This window comes from Notolabrus celidotus, chromosome 14 (assembly GCF_009762535.1).
Source record: "Notolabrus celidotus isolate fNotCel1 chromosome 14, fNotCel1.pri, whole genome shotgun sequence".
NCBI lineage: Eukaryota > Metazoa > Chordata > Actinopteri > Labriformes > Labridae > Notolabrus > Notolabrus celidotus.
The window spans coordinates 15669708-15687987 of NC_048285.1; the positions used below are offsets into that span (position 1 = coordinate 15669708).

The 18280-nt window shown below is 40.2% G+C and overlaps 1 protein-coding gene across 1 annotated transcript in view; it reads left to right on the forward strand.

Moving 5' to 3' along the window:
* veph1 (ventricular zone expressed PH domain-containing 1) overlaps positions 1–18280 on the forward strand; it is an 87821-nt gene that overhangs the window by 44509 nt on the left and 25032 nt on the right. Inside the window, exons 6-11 of the mRNA XM_034701686.1 lie at positions 708–917; positions 7474–7694; positions 10961–11185; positions 11314–11690; positions 16154–16293; positions 17059–17193. Of these exons, the coding sequence (XP_034557577.1) occupies positions 708–917; positions 7474–7694; positions 10961–11185; positions 11314–11690; positions 16154–16293; positions 17059–17193 (1308 nt within the window). The remainder of the gene's footprint in view (positions 1–707; positions 918–7473; positions 7695–10960; positions 11186–11313; positions 11691–16153; positions 16294–17058; positions 17194–18280) is intronic.

Consider the following 18280-nt stretch of genomic DNA (forward strand, 5'->3'; position numbering starts at 1 on the left):
TGAAGAAATGGAGCAGTGAATGTGGAGTAAACATTTCTCAGTAGGAATTCCCTTAATCCTTCATATCTGGAACCCAGCTCCTGATGTTTAACATGAGGGGAAAGTACCACATACCAGCAAACAGAGCACATGGTGCTAAACATGGACAGACTCGCTCACATGTGAAGCACTAGGGAGACTAAACCAGCCATCTGGAGTTATTCTAATCTCCACCCCCTGCGCAGATGCATGAAATATTTCTATTGTGATTGTGTGCACTCATAATAGTTACCAAAGATCCTTCATCACAAATCTTCATACTGGAAGTGACTAAGAATTAAAAAAAAGATCAGAAATTACAAAAATATGACACTTTGGAATTACATAACTTTAATTGTTTGTAATTATTCAGACTCATTAAGTGCCAGCAGGAGGGAGGGGAATGTTTGGCATTGTTAGTCACATCCAGTCTCGTGCAGTCCGGATAATGAGGAAGAACTGTTCATTCACTCAGTTTGTCCACACAGTCCTACTGTTAAGCTTTTGTGTACTATTAGTCACTAGTCCCTTCATCCCGGTCCAAGGTCACTCCTCTCACCTCCAACCTTCATTACAGACACATCAAGCTTCTCTCTGCTGGTGATTATTGCTGAGTGCTGACAGGGTTTCTGCTTTAATCCAAAATAATGAACAATGCTCTCTATCTTTGTTTCTTCCTACTCCTACAGATGTTGAGCCCTCAAGTGCCTGCATTAGTCAGCCACCTAGGAGACCAATCCCTGACTGAGGCCCTGCTGGGCGCACTCGTGGATGTGTCACAGGCCAGCCCCTCATCATTAGTCAGCTTTTTGCCAACACTGAGGATTGTCGGACAGCAATGCCCTGCTCTCCTGGGTCACGTGGCCAAAATCCATGGTGCCGTGGGTATCATAAGTGAGGTACAAAGGCACATACAAATACAAACACACACATACATATTTAAAAAAGGGGCACATCATTGTGCAGCAGTAATTTGGAGTTGATGCAGAAAGTGGAAGCATATGTTTCATAATCACTTAAGGTGTTTATAATGAAGGGCAAGCAAGTGTTTAAGGTAGTGCCATGGCAAAGATGGACGCAAATTCAAACAAACCTGGGTTTCCACCAGTAAACTGCCTGCTTTTTAGTCTCATAATGCTTTTTCTTATATAAACAATACAAAATCAGGATGTAAAAACTGCATTTTCTTGGTGTGTCATTAGCTCCCAACGACTGCTACTAAAATATAGACACTAATATCTGCCATTAAATAAATAATGGCATGAAAATAAAACTACTATTGCACGTGGAGCCTCCTTGGTAGTAAGTGTTTTCTCTCATGGCTTTACAAAAGTCACACACTGAAACAGGAAGGAGTGATTATTTTAATGAGGGAAGGAATCTGCTTTACTGCCACATGACTTGTTCTCTGTTTTCCTGCCAAGTTTAAAATACACACTTAAACACTGGACAGGATGGGCAGATCGAGGCTTCTCACTGCTGTCACACACTTACACTGGTGTCCAATCAGAGCGTCTGTCCTAAACAAACACTTGTCAGGGAGTTTTGTTTTTCCACAAAAAAAGAGCCAACACAAACTGCTGTCCTGTTAGGTTGAGTAAAATCTTATATGAGGAACAGGTTAACAGGCAGTGTTGTTTGTTTCAACCTAATAATGCAAGCAAAATACAATTTAAGGGAACATTAACTTAAGAGGAGGGTCATTTTTACACATCTCACTGAATTCAGAAGAGAAAATGTTCATGTGATCTTTACTTTTGTGAAAGAACTTCGTGCCTGGATTTTTGCAAGACTCTTTGCATCCATTTCAAGGAGCAGTTCTTATCTCTAAGACAACTTTCTTTATGAGTTTGTGGAGAACTTTCAATGATTTTTTCAGATAAGGCTACATTTTCCCGCAAGTCTCCTTTACCCCTTTTGTGGCCCTGGTGCTAGTTCTGGGATGGTGCTAGAGCTAGTTCAGAATTGGTTCAACTTGGCCAAAAGAGAGCCACGTCATTACGTCACTTAATATGTCTCTTTACATCACGAATACATCAGGCCACACATGGGCATGGTTTACAAATGCAAAGAAACATATTGGTTAGAATTAAGAAGGGTTTTCCCATTGAGTGATTATCTTACTCTTTTACATGCCAACATAAGCTATAGTCCGTGCTGTGGAGTACCTGATTTTACCCTCAGCACAAAGCGTTAGTGCCGAGGTCACATGTTGAGCTAGCCAGACTTATGAGTGTATGGCATGAGATAATATATCAACTTATTCTGTGCTGACATAATTAGTAACATGTGATCGCCCACACAAAACTGTGTCATGATGAAGTCACACATACAGTCCGTCATGTGTGTGTGCAGAGTGATGAAGGTGTCAGTGGGACAGCATGACAGCGTGAGCTCCCTCTCTTTTCCCCCGGGTCCATTTAAGGCAGTTTAACCACAAATTGAGGGAATTAGGTAAAGGGGGAAACATTACATGACTGTCTTTAAATAAACCATGCCCCTTTACTACACACACATACAGAGATTAACGGCCAAATTCCACCAAACACACATACACACACATACCCAGATGATGGTTCTGGAAACAACAATAAAGCTTTCGAAACTGCTGTGGGGCAACCTTTCCTCCAAAAGCCTCGATCTTTTTGTTGAAGAACCTGCCAACCCAGCTTCAGAGAAGACACACACACACACACACACACACACACACACACACACACACACACACACACACACACACACACACACACACATAGAGCTGTTCAGACCTCAGTGTCCTGTCTTTCTTCACATTGGAACCATTTGGAAAATAACCCATGATGTTTTTCTGGGAAAGGCCTCCACTGAGGCCTCCTGGTGATGGCAGTGGAGAGTACCTCCTGTGGGTTTCATTTTGTGCCCTACGCACAAACACAAACACATGCACGCACACACACACACACACACACACACACACACACACACACACACACACACACACACACACACTTTTACACTTGGGTGCATTTGCACTTGATTGTAGCAGGATTGCAAAACTCTCCCCCTGGCTCCTTTACCTCCTGATGGAAATCATTCTATACTGTGCTTTTGGACTCATTGCCTGATAGATCAATTTATATCACAGTATCCATCAAATTACATCACATGAAACAAACCCCAGCGCAGTGTGCTGTAATGCAGTCTAATCCACCAGTCCTGTAATAAATTCAAGTTTTGAGCAAGGACATGTTTTATTTGGTGTTACTGCTGTTATAGAAATGTGTTGATGGAGCTTGAAATTTTGTGGTTGTCTTGTTCTTCTCTATGTTTGTCAGCTTTTATCATTTTCTCTCTCTCTGTTGATTATGTGGGAAAAATAACACTTCAGAAAATGTTTTTAGAATCATAAAGTCCCAAAAAGTTGTGACCATTAATAGGGATGCATCGATCCTACTTTTTGGGTCCCAATACCGATATCGATAACCTAGGCTTTGGTATCTGCCGATACCGACACTAGCCGATCTGATCCTGGTATTGATTTAACAATCTCCATTCCTTAATGTGAGGATAGAATCATGTTTTGGCAACTTCAGGCTTTTCTGACTTGATGGTGAACTGTACCTCGGTTCCAAGTGCTGAACCAGAGGCTGGAAATTTCAAGGATCCAGAACAATTAATCCAATAACCTGTCCGCTTTTTCACACTTTGAATCCATTAATAGAAGGTTTCTTGCTTCTTTGCAGTAGGCTACAGCTGACATAAACTTCTTCCTTTGGGCTCCCATTATATTTTTCAGCGCAACTGCCATCCATTGAAACATTAGCGCTGCACATGTTGCAAGTTTTCGGCAGAGTTGTTAGCAAAAGAAGCGTGACATGCACCTAAACTTCAGAGCCTCTGTAGTTATCCTCCATCATGCTCCACCGGGCAAAAATGCACAGGAGATGCACGTGGCTGTTGTAAACACAGAAAAGCATAGAACTGAGATGAATAGATCTTCCATATGGATTGGCACTATATATCGGCCCCCTTGTCTCCGCTATCCGATCTAGCTTTTTTTAGCCCGATCTAGCCGATATCCGATCCCAGGATCGGATCAGTGCATCCCTAACCATTAAGCATACATCCCAAAAATCCAGAAAACAAACCTCAGCTGTTTATGCTGCTCATACCTTATTATTACAATGCTGTAATTAGCAAATTGAAGCATTTGAAATTGCACTGTTTTAAAACTGCCTCCTCAAAGGGTTACAAGAAAGGTCTAGATTATTATTATTTCACAAAATATTGGATCGTTTTTGCCTCCATGAGGTCCATAAAAACTTCAAAATAACAACTTGAGAATAACTCAAAGCTCATAAAACTATTGAAACTTAGAAGAGGGCTCCAAAGTTAACTTTGCTTTGTCATAAAGCGTAACTAGGTTGGGAACAGCTGGCAGAGAGGAAGAACATGATATCTTAAAATAAACAAATGCCTTATGTAACGCTTACTCCAGAAATGTTATATTTTCAACACCAAGGTGGAGTACAAATGTGACTTCAAAACTTTGGTTCTTCTTGGTAAAGTGGAGACATGAGTTTTACAACAGCTGGATTAAAGGATATAAAACATGCAGTTAGACAAATGTTTTAATTGGTAGGCATACTGCTCTTCCTTTCATTTTTAACACAGAAGAACAAACCAGTCATTTAACTATTAACATCAAGTTTTGATAAGAGAGATGGAGGCACTCAGGGATGTTATGTGGCGCATGAATTACTTCGCTCAACTGTCTCTGAGATACTGTGTTTAGATTTCAAAGTTGAAATCTCTCCCCCGCTGTATGTATATACTTGTTAATAGTTGATGCATCCAAGATCACTCGCACATTAATGCACATGGCGCTTTCTCTATGAATCTTGTTAGGGAGGGAGCTGTGTGCCAGATTACAGCTCCAAAGGAAGCAGCAAGATCAGAGATCTGATCTGCAATCAGGGGAAACTAAGCGACCATGCAAACATGGAAAGAGCTTAAAAAAAACAGGTTACCGAGCAGAAAAAAGAACTGGCGTGTTACTGGAGCGATGAAGTGTTTCCTTTTTTTCGTTCTGTTACTTGTAAGTGAGTCATTCAACATTACATTAATGTTTTTCAACAGATATCACTTGTACATGAACACATGTGCTACTGCCAGAGGAGACTGGCTCCTCAAGTTCTTTTTATTAAGACGAGTGATGGAAATGCATGTGCCAAGTTGTGTTTTCCTATGTTTGTGTATTGACATGAGGCAGGAATAATGGATCGTTTTCTCTGAATCTAGCCTGTCGAATCTGCACTTGGGAGCTTTATCTGTTACCCTGCTATCATTTTTGGAGATCATGATAACATATAATTAAAACCTACTTCTTCATCAAGTTTTTTTTCAAAGCTTCTTGTTCTTGTCCTAGTTTTTAGAGCTTTTGCATAAGATTTTAACCCTAAGTAAACCAGTGATGTGTTCAGGGCCCCATTTCAAAGCCAAATGTTTCTCATTCTCTGCACAATTAAACACAAACTTGGCTCCATATGACTTGGTAGGTTTTAACTAAAGAAAGAAGAAACTGTTACATTTCTCACTTACAAACTGTACATGTTATTGGATCTGAACATGCTGTACTGTTTGAAAGTATTGCTGAGTCTTTTGTCACAAAGATGAAAGTACCAGCTCTAGAACAGAAGAACTGCACATTAATGATAGACCGATTATCATCCTAGGCTGATTATTGAGGCCAATACTTGGCATTAGGCTTATTATCTGTATCAGACTTTATTTCATAGATGGTAGATAAAATGAATTGATTAAAACTTGTGCTACTTTGGCTCCACTGCCAGTGTCATACCCTCTCTGTCTGTTTTTACTCACCGCTATATGTCACCTAAAGTCCCGCCCACAACATTATCAAATTGGCTAGATGACTATGTGACCTAACCGTAATGCAAGTGTAAATGGTTACCTGTTAGTTCCTGTGTATGATGTTGAAAGATTCAGTTTTGGTTAAACATTTGTTGAGATAGGATCCCAGTGTGTCAGTGTGCCAGTTCCCCCGACAGTCTAAGCCTATAGCAGCATAACTAAGAGCTGGTCCAAGCCTGAGCCAGCTCTAACTATAAGCTTTATCATAAAGGAAAGTTTTAAGCCTAATCTTAAAAGTAGAGAGGGTGTCTGCCTCCCAGACCTTGACTGGTAGATGATTCCGAAGGAGAGGTGCCTGATAACTGAAGGCTCTGCCTTCCATACTACTTTTAGAGACTTTAGGTATGACAAGCATGCCTGCATGCTTGGACTATATTGGTTCCAAATATTCGTTATCAGTTCCATGAACTGCTAATATCAGGTATTGGTTTAGGCTTTGAAAATACAATATTTGTCAACCCCTAGTACACATCCTAATGAGGTTTTTGTGCCTGTCTGCACCCCAGGTTAACTTGACTTTAACTTCTTAGTTGGACCTGGCAAACTCCTGAGTACCTACCTGACATGTCTTACATTGCAAAGTCAAGTCCTGCCGTTTTGGTATTTTTAGCAACCACATATAATTTAGCAAATTCACAAGCAAGTTAACCCTTGAAACGTGTCTAAACTGTGCAGCAACTGCATTCTTTTGTACTCGTTACAAGGTGTGCTTGAGCTTTGGAAGCACAGGCTGGCTCTATCTGTCTTTTCTGTCCTCCCATCAATCAGCCACATTCTTTCTGAGTCAGAGGAGGTCTTTTATTCTTCTTTCAGTCCAGGCAGTGTAAGGTTTTACAAGCATAGAGTTTTCTTAAAGTTCTGTTTTTATTTCTGTTCTCAGATGGGGGTTTTGTTGGCTTTGGTTCTGCCTTTAAACATAGCTGAGAGCTGTACTAACTCATGCTATCTTCTTTCATCTGAGGTCACAATGATTCCAGTGTTTAATGGTTACCAACACATCAATGTCTCTATTTTGTTGAATAATATCTAATATCCAAAATGTTGAAGGGTAAGAGCTTACATATTTAATCTTTTCATGGCCTCAAAAGCAGCATTTGAGAATCTACCACTAAAATTAGCTAATTTTAGCCAAGCCAGTAGTCACTCATTCAATTTATCTATAGCTCACACGCTATCCCAAAAAGTAGCTTACTATCAAAGCTATTGACTGCACATGCACTAAAAATTTACACTGTTTTTAGGCAACTGTGCATATTTTTGGATTTATAAGGAAGCACTCATCATTCAAATTCAGCTGTGTTTGAAAGAGACACCTGAGAGAAGTTCTTAGTATTACATAATCACAAAACATTGTTTTGGCTGTTGTAGGTAAATGTTTTAGATGTGGCTTTCTGCATGTAGGTTCCACTTTGTTCTTATGCAAGAATCTTGTCCGTTCTCTGGATTCTTATTTCCCTTATTTAATTTTATGATGATGCCAGCATAGACCACATAAACAGGTTTTATTATTTTACCTCTCTTTCTGTGGTCTCTTGTGTCAAGGCTCATGCTCACAGCGTATTGGTCTACCTGGTGTCCCTCTTGGGCAGCATGGAGCACAGCTTTCACCACACTCTGCTGCTGGAAATCCGAGCACTCACCGACCGTTACCCAACTGTACTGGGAGGCTGCAGCAAAGACCTCTACAGGATGAGCAACTCGTTCACTGCTATAGCCAGACTGCTGGGGAGGAGACTGGAGGAGAGCACAGACTCACACTGCAGGTTTGAGGAGATGCATTTACAGTGATAAATATTTTACATAGACATGGTTATAAATCTGCTTTCCTGCTCTTGTCAAGAAGGGGTATTTAGCATGTTTGTCAAACTTTAATGGACGAAACCAAGAGCCAATACAAATTCATCATCTGCATAATACTGTTTGTCATTCCTTCCATTGTCATTCCTGCAAAGGCACCATTTTTAATCAATCAATCAATCAATCAATCAATCAATCAATCAATCAATCAATCAATCAATCAATCAATCAATCAGTCAATCAATCAATCAATCAATCAATCAATCAATCAATCAAGCTATCAATCATTCAATCATTCAATCATTCAGTGAAATAATCAGTTAATTAGTCATTAGGTTTAACATTAATTAGGTTCAGTCAATCAATCAGTCAATCAATCAATCAATCAATCAATCAAGCTATCAATCATTCAATCATTCAATCATTCAGTGAAATAATCAGTTAATTAGTCATTAGGTTTAACATTAATTAGGTTCAAATCACAACAAAAGTTATCTTCACATAGCAGATCTAAAATTGACTCTGAATTATATTGTTTACTGGTACACTTGGCATTTGTGGCAAGGAAAAACTTCAATTTAACAGACCTCGAGCAAAACAAGGTTCATTAGTTAACAGTCATCCTCCTCAACCAGGGGGCCAAGACACTATGGGACAGAGGAATAGACAGAAAGAGAGGTATGGATTCAGATAAACAAACTTACAGGCAGGCAGGCAGGCAGGCAGGCAGGCAGGCAGGCAGGCAGGCAGGCAGGCAGACAGACAGACAGACAGGTGGCAGGCAGGCAGACAGACAGACAGACAGACAGGTGGCAGGCAGGCAGACAGACAGACAGACAGACAGAGAGGAAGACAGACAGAGAGGAAGATAGATATGGAGACAAACAGCAACAAAAACAACAGATGATAAAAACTTTAAAAAGCAATGTCAACAAAATATGTAGAAAATAAGACTTATATTAGCAAAATCAACCATGTTAAAGGTTATTTATGTATGGTTGATAATATTAGTAGCAGTCCACGTTAACAGCTGGTCCGCAACAACCATTCCACAGGAACCTGCAAGACTAGTGTGCTGCGTAAAAATGCAAAAATGCATACAGGTAAAGAGAAAGGAAGCAGCAGCTTGGTGTACCTAGTCACAAAGCAGTATAACTAAGAAGCTTAGACCATCCCAAACAACCATCTGTATTTGAAAAGACAGTGTTAGGCCTACTCTTAAAAGTTGAGAGGAACTCAAACAAAGCGGATGATTCCACAGAAAAGGCCTGAAGTTAAAGGCTCTACCTCCCATACCACTTTTGAAGTGTTAGGCAAAACTGAGTTCCGTGAGTGCAACATAGCTTTTTAAAATATGATGCTGTCTGACCACTAACAGCTTCTGGTTCTAGAGAGTCAGGGTGCCAGTTCAGAGGAGCTGATACAGGAGTTTTTCCATCTAGTTCCTAGTTCTTGTCAGTACATGTCCTGCATGGACACATTTTTTCTGCTTAGTTTTGAAATAGTATGTGCGTGTCTCTGTGGTGATTTGGATCAAGTACAGTAACCTTGGCTTATCTGAAAACTGCTGATCAACCACTTCTTGATGTCCTGAAGGCAATGATTGAGTTTGGTTAACTGATTGTAGTCATCTGACAACATGTATCAGTAACATTGTTATCTCCATAAAAATGAAAACTATCTCGTGTTTCCATTTAAACATCTCATTGTAAATTTATTCACACTTGTTTAGCAGTTTATGTCATCCCTGTAACAGGATGTGATGTTCAGTTGAGTCAAAAAGTTCATTTAAAACTAACAAGACAAGAACAAAGAGAAGTCTTCTGTCTAAAGCAAGTAGAAGACCACTTGCAACTTCCACCTGTTGCAGTGCTGTGATGGACTCCTGACCGAAAATACTAAAATAAACTTGGCGACAAAACTGATAGTCCACTTTTTCTGGAGGATCTTTGAGATAAAGGAGAGGTTAGATACAGCGTTATAGTTCGATTACATGTCTTTGTCATGGGTAGGCTATTTAAGAAAAGCTTATATTAAAGTTATTTAAATATTTGTGTTTCTTTCTTTGCTATTGTCCTCACTAACTCTTCACTAAGACTTGCGTTATCCTGCATGAACTCCAGATATATTAGTTCTTAACCGTTTTGATATCTGTGCGGTAATTATCTTATCCTGTACGGCCTCTTCCAATCAGATATGATTAAGCCACACACAGCTGTGATGAAGTGATTTCCTAAATGTTATGCACTTTAAAGTGCTAATGAAGTATCAGTTTCAGTTTTAATACACATTTCCAAACATTGGCTGTCAGCCTTGACGATTGGCCGATCTCTGTGTGTGTCAACTTATTGTGTTTCTTGCACGAAGCCAAGACTTAGTGCCCACACATTTATCTCATTTAGGGTACAAAAAAACAGAATAATTCGACATCATAGACCACAGTAATGTTTCTTCTTTGTGATCTTTTGACATCAAGGATCCTCTGATGACTTCTTTACTAATTTTATATTAAATGGAAGTCATTAAAAGTGACTGCTTGTGTATGGGAATGGTGGGTTTGCATTTTTGACTTAATGCGCATTAGTTGACATCTGGCTGCAGTGTGGGAATGACACACGCTGCTCCCTCCTAAATGAGAACATTGTGTGCAGCGTCAGAGGCTTCCAAACACTTTGCTTGGGGTCTTCTGGAGGAAAGATTGAGGGTAAGATTTGTTGCGAAAGGCAGGGTGGTTTATTGGTCAAAGAGCAAGAAGCTGAGGATAGAAGAAACACTGCAATGGGCCAGTCAAAAGTCAATTTTCAACAAACATGTGGACTGTTTTATGTCGTTAAAAAAACTTCTTGTAAAGAATACATAGACTTTGGAGGGTGAGTGCATGAGGGAATAATTGGTTTTAGTTGACGATCAAAAAAAAAAAAGAGACAGGCATCAAAACAAAGCACAAGAGAGAGGGGAAAAGGTGAAATGTGGTAAACAAAATAGGGTTAGAAGAGGGCACATGGCTGAGAGGAACAGAGAAAGAGCAAGTCATTGTGAGAGAGTGAGAACGACTGGACAGCTAGCCAGAGAGTGAGGGAGGGGGGAGGGAGAGTAAGGCCTCCATCTTTATTTGTCTGCCCAATTGAGTATGTTTTAATGTGTCTATATTGTGGCGTAACTCAAATGCCACGTGCAAACCTCTCACTGCCCTCTGTGTGTTTGTGTGTGTGTGTGTGTGTGTATTTCGCAGGGTGGACGAGGTGTGTACGCTGTCGCCCTGTGCATCTCTTCCAGGGGGAGGAGAATTGGGGAGGTCAGAGCAGCGTCTGCAGGTGAAGATCCAGGCCTTGGATGAGAAGATTGGGGAGGAGAATGGAGGAGAGGAGGAGGTGGAGGAAGACATCCTGCCTCCCCAGCGACGCTACAGCCTCAGCCAAGCTGTCAGGGAGGAGAGACGGGAGATGAGATTCAACAGGTGGGTCAATGTGAAGCATTCAAGTAACAAAAAACATTTTAGTTATTAGAAGGTGAAGAGTCCTCGATTTTGGAATATAGGTCTACATTTTCTTCATCACTATTTCTGTTTCACCTGATCTTTCTTAGGTCAAAGAGCCTGGCCCTCCATGCTGTCCGCTCCCGCTCCAACAACTCAGACACTGGGGATGATGGGGAAGACTTTGATCAAACCCCGGACAGCATCTTCTCCAGCACAGTGCCAAATTGCCTCTCTGAGAACCAGGAAGCTCCACCCACTGAGCGGAAACCAGCAGGTGATGGCTCCATGTCTTTCACTGCTGCCCTGGATGGAGGGGTCAGAGAGACTGAGAGAGGTCAGAGCAAAGACAAGGACCGAGAGAAGGAGGACCAGGGGGAAGCCGACAGACTCTTCATCCATTTAAGAGACAATCTGGAGACCATCAGGGAGTTCTGTAAAGACATGGTGCAGCAGATCCCCATACCAGAGCACTGTGTGATAGAAGGTAATATAAACATGATGAACAGCTTTGTCAGTACGTGTTTTCTTTGAGATTTACCATGATGAAAGTGAGATATATGGAGGCAGGAGGAAGGTTTTAAAACCTTATTGAGATAACAGTCTGCTGTGGTGGCTGAGGATGATTAATGATGTGGTATCAGTGCACGTCCTCTTGCCCTCGTTCCTTTCATTTTCACACTTAATCTTACACACACACACACACACACACACACACACGCACGCACGCATACAGATGCAACTTTACACAACTATCTGCAGGTTGATTAGTGTCTCGGTAGCCATGATCAGACAGGGATAAATTACTCTGGAAGGAAAAGTTGATTTCAATATATAAAGCAGTAATGAGAGAATTTAATCCCGTCTAGAGGGCATGAAAGCGTGATTTCATCCTTCCTCCACCAGGGGAACCTTCTGAGCTGAAAAACAAGAGAGTTTGATCTCTGCTGCTTGGGTCTTCATCGATCAATGATTGATATCATTCTTTGCTTTTCCTTATGTGTAGCTCCACGTTCCAACAACTATCACAGTGCGTTTATACATTTTTCTTGATGTCTGATGCTTGCACACTGATTGAAACTTGTGTCATCTTAAAGGCTCCAAGATGGAGTACTTGTTGTCAACATGTTCCCGCCAGCTGGAGTCCACTTCTGTCTAATATTTGCCAACCAGTATTGAATTATGTTCTATATATTTTCCATAAATCCCCTGGTTTGGCTACACAAGACAAACATTTAGCATGATCAATTTTTGGATTTGGTCTTTAATGGGATTTTGAGTATAACCAGATCTATCTCTCTGTACAGCCTCTGACTCCACTGCATGCTCTAATCCAGAGGGAAAGTATGTGTTTGAGCCAAACTCTATGGGGTCGATGTCATAGAGCTAATTTGATTTCATGTAAAAATTAATCAAGGTATGGTGGACGATTGTTTTGAGGTGGGCAGGGTCATTATATTCTATTACATCCAAACAGCATGGTCAGGATTAAGTAGAACCAGATGATTGTTATGCGCCCATACATAGTATGCATGAAGTAAATATAGTTCACTTACAACAATAATTTGGAGTTGTTTGAGTATACACACATGCATTTACACCAGAGCTCTATAGCAGTGTGTGTGAATCACAAACCGGAGGGTCAAGTAGTTCATGTAAAAAAAACTTCTCTAAACTCATCTAAAGTTTTCTGAAACTTTGTAAACATTTTTTATATTTCAGGTTTTACTCATGTTCAGGGATTTGATATTTTATTTCCATTCATCTCTTTTGATTTGTTCTCATTTTCCACTTATCAATTTGATTTGCTTCACTTGAGTCGAGACTTCTTTGCCGTGTTTGAGCAGATGCGGTCACGTTTTCTGCAATGAAGCAGATTTTTATTGTTATATAAATAATTTAGCTCAGAGGCCCTGTAGGGAGTTTTTAGCTGGTTAGGAAACACTGAAATAAATCAATTAGTTAATTAGTCAATCAATCAATCAATCAATCAATCAATCAATCAATCAATCAATCAATCAATCAATCCATCCATCCATCCATCCATCCATCCATCCATCCATCCATCCATCCATCCATCCATCCATCCATCCATCCATCCATCCATCAATCAATAATTATTTGTATAGCGCCAAATCACAACACACATCTCAAGACGCTTTTACAAACGCAGCAGGTCTAAATCATAGTCTATGTTACATTTTTGACAAAGACCAACGTCAAGACAGGATACGATCCAGTCCCCTCTTACTAACAGGACTCAGTCTTATCTCATCTTAATCCACCATAAGCATTGCACCTCGCAGTATTTAGCTAGTTACAGTGGCAAGGAAAAACGTCCTTTAAACAGGCAGAAACCTCAAGCAGAACCAGACTCACGTTAGACAGCCATCTGCCTCAACCAAGTTGGGTTTGGAAAGAGGGATAGAGAAGAATAAGAGAGAGAGCAATGATAGTGCTGAGATGGATAGTAGTAGTTGTAAATGTTTTTGCCACTGGAGTACAGCACATCCGTAGCAGCTTGAGTCTGGAACGTCCACAGCAGCAGGACGTCTACGGCGGAATCTCAGAAGAACCTACGAGACAATGGAGCTCAGGGACTCCAGAAAGATCTATGGTTATTAACTTTCAATGGGACAGGGAGAGTTAAAGAGTAAGTGATGGGAGGGTGGGGGGGGGGGGGGGGGGGGGGGGGGGGGGGGGGGGGGGGGGGGTGATTAATGATAGCGCCTTTTCTTTAACAAGTAAACACAACCAATTTACAGTATGCTGAAAACAGATTTTGAAAATATAGCAAATATTCTCAGTGAGTTATTTAAGAAACTGTTAAAATAGAGCACAATGAGATTTTTGTCAGACTCAGCAAAGATGTAAAAGGTATTACTTTGTCCACAGGGACGCCAAAATCAGCTCAAACAGAACGTTCCTCTCAGGAGCTTCCAATGAGCCGACAACAACGTAAAGAAAAAACAGCCACATATTTGATGAGAAGACAAAAAAATTCATTGACTTTGGCAACAAGAATTTTGTGCATTGACATTCACGTGCACAAATTCAACCCATGATTTCACACTTTACACACACATATCTATGTACATAAATATGCAGTACGATAGCATTGTCCTTTCTGTGTTCCTTTTTTTGAGACATCTGTGGCAGTGAAATGCACACCATGGGGACGCAGCTTTATTATTTTAACATATTAAGAACAGGAAAACTACACACCACACCTACACACACACACACGCTCAGCACCAAACTCACACATGATACCAGAGGTGATGATATTTTGATGGACAGGGGAGGATGTTATTGCTCCTCCTTTGGCTTTAATGTCATTTTAACTAAGAGCCAGCCAGGAGTCATAGGGTAAATACACACTGAACACACACACCCAAAAAAAAAACAAAACTCCTCCTTTGGCCTCTGGTTAATTGATTGAATCTGAAAAATAATGTAAATATACACGTGTTCAACATGCATTCATTTCTCATTCTATAATTGGTGTTTTGCATTGTCTCTCATAGTCTGAAGCACTTAGGATATGATGTCACAGGTTGTCTCAGCTGAAGGATGTCATCATGCCTTGGCTGGCCCACAGATCTGCTGCTGACGCTCCCTCTCTGGGGATGATGAGGATTACGCAGTACAGAGCACATGCAGTTGTGTGGCTGTGGCTCAGTGGAAGAGTGGGTTATTCACCAAGCTAATGATTTGATCCCTGGCTTCTGCAGTCTACATGTGGAAGCATTGGACAAGTCACTGGCATGGCCTTCAGTGAATGAGTGTGTGTGAATGGATGAGTGTGACATGTAGTGTAAAGGTGCTTTGAGTGGGACGCACTTTATGACGGAAGTGCATTTTAACATACACATTGAGAAATTCAGTCACCAAATTATCTGTTTTCCAAAAGTCTGATAGCACCATCCAAAGAATATTCTAAAACATGCTAACTCATTAATGTATTTATACAGTAAACAGATCAAAGATGTACAAATCAATCAAATGTTTTCTAACTAGAGGCCATCTCTTTTTCATTTTTGTAGAGAACAAGTAAATGTTAAATTTAGCTGTAAATCACTTTGGAACACTGCTGTCACATCAAGCAATGATAGTTTCATGATATTAAAATTGTTAATAGTTATTCATTATAATGTGCAGATTTTTTTACACATTTTGGTGTAGAAGACAACTTCCAAGTTAAAGAGAATAGTTTGAATCCTTTTCACATTATTCTTTATATAAACCACCCTAATATCTGTCCAGCGTACATAGTTCAGCTTATCTTGCCAAACAGAAAAGGAACAATAGGCAACAGTGAATCAAGTTGCTGAATGGCAGTCAAAACCCCTTTAAATAAGTTTCTTGAACCTGTCCAAAAACTAGTGTCATGAAATAAACAGTAATGTTAAATAGGGGAATTTTGTGCCAAATGTTTTCTTGGCTGAAAGCAGTCACCAGGTTACTAGAGCATTATTCTTTAGTTTTGTCTGTAAGGCCTAAAATAAATGGATTAAAAAAATTTAACACTTGAATAGAGCAATGTTCAAAGTAACCATTTCTTACTCTGTTTCATTTCCATCACCATACTAACACCTCACAGATGGCTTCAATGAGAAGTACAGAAGCTGCTGGCTATTTGCTAGTTTCCTCTCATTGACTCGAGCAGGGGGTGGTTAGTGGGAGGTGTTGGTGGGAGGAGAAGCCATGTTCTTATGATCAGAGCTTCAGTGTCCTTGCGTGCTGTGAATCATTCTCTAAATATGTTCCCAAGGTTGCACAAGTCCATCCGTGCAAAGACAAAGAGAGAGACACGCAGAGAGAATGAGTGTCTCAGTTTTGTATTGTGAATTTTACTTAATTACTTGCAAATTTTGAGTATCTGCTAGATATTATTGGGGTTTTTTTGCCTTTTTTTTTAAAGTTTATGTGTCCATGTTTGTGAAACAGATTCAAATCGGGGATGTGTGGCAAGGCTGTCGTTCTCCTGTCCTCTCAAGGGCCACTACTGTCTGTACACCAAATCCTGTTTCAACATGGCGAGCCGACAGCCTCACCTGTGGATACACATCATGCTGCTACATTTACAGGTGACGCTTCATGATGTTACACATCCATGTGAATTTTAGAATTCTGCAACAATATAGGCCAGCAGTTTATGGCCATGTAGCAAGAGTCCACTTAATCACAGCTGTGCTTTATAAGACACATTAGCCAGCATACTTTCATAGCAGTAGTGCTGGCGAATGTATTTATTAAGCACATGTATTTTTGATATATCTTTTTCCAACATTCACTGACAAACTGAAAATGTGTTCCTGTTAAACATATTGTTTACCACAGACAGGATCTTGGTTTGGCATTTTATCATGCTAACTTAACAGTATGATGTTAAAGACAAATTGCCCTACGGGGACAATAAAGGACATCGTATCGTACCGTACCGTACTGTACTGTACTGTACCATACCGTACTGTACTGTACTGTACCGTACTGTACCGCACTGTATCGTATCGTATCGTATCGTATCGTATCGTATCGTATCGTATCGTGGTACCACCAAAGTAGCCTAGCATGGCTTACAAAGTAATCTCACAGTGGGAAGAAATCTCATGCCCTTTTCAAAAACTTTGCCTTTTTAATTTGGAAAGGCAGCCAATACAGTAAGCTAATTACTATCATATATCTTCTTATCATCTGCAAATAACTTTGCCGTTGAGGTATATCATGGAATGCAAATATAAAAGTTTAAACATAAACTGTTTCCCAACCCTCTGTTTCTCTTTTTACTGATGTATGTTTGAACCCTATTTTTATTTTTTCACACTGTGTTTTTTTCTCTCTCCTTTGACCAGAGTAAATCCAGTGCCCCCTTGTGCTCCAGGGACGATTGTGTCCAGAGACTTGTTTCTCTTTGGGAGAAGACGCAGCTGAAAGGAGCTCACAGCTTCCCCATGGCTATGACTCAGCAAACGACCCCACACAGGAAGGTACTGGACGACAATGTGTTTGTGTGTATGTGTATGTGTATGTGTTTCCTGCTGAAAGTTATCTGTCTCCAGCAGAGGGAATGATGTCATCAGTGGTGGAAAAAAATCCCCTCAAAGTAAGGAAAGGGTCAGAGTTCAAGATCCACTTTGTTTAAGTTTGGAATGCACTTAAATGGAAATTTCTGTATACATTCCCTCTGCTCACCCTGACTCCTCATCTTTATCGTGTCTGCTTATGTGTGTGTTTGTGTGAACCATAATGTAAATATGTGACTGTTTCAGTGTTATTGTTACAGGGTGGATGTGGTTGATGTTCCTAAAGCAGCCTCTTCATAATGTGACAAGCTAAGTGGTCGCTAGGAAACAATTAGACCCACAAAGAAAATACAGCTGTTATTTGTCTTTCTTTAAACATGTGTTATGGTGGCAAAAAGATGGACCGTCTATGGTTTCCATATGGAGCATGGACACACACACACACACACACACACACACACACACACACACACACACACACACACACACACAATGTACTCAGGGCAGAAGTACTCATGTTGTGTGACTAAGCTGCTCAAAAATGGTCTTAAACTTCAGCTTTTACTGTCTTCTCTGCATCACCATTACCAGTAAAATCTTTGATTTACCTGCTGTGTTGCAACTAAAATAAAGTTTCCTTCTGCTCTCAACTTGACTGCTTAAAGGTATAGTTTAACATTTAAAATTCTTCTTAGCTTAGCTCTGGGTCAGAGATTGTCCCAGTTTTAAGTTTGGTGACCGATATAACCAGTGGTGGACAAAGTACACAGCTTCATTACTTAAGTCAAAGTATAGATCCTTCATGTCAAATATTACTCCAATACAAGTGAAAGTTGCTCTTTCAAATTAATACTTGAGTTAAAGTACTGGAGTACTTGCTTTAAAAATACTTAAGTATTCAAAGTACTTTTTAAAATATCTCAAAACATTGTATTTTGAAGATCTTTATCTAGAAAACATTACTTGAAAGCTCTAAAAACTATACCATGGAATAAAAACAGAAACTAAGTTACTCAAAGCACAGACAACTTAGTTTGAAATGTTCATCTGG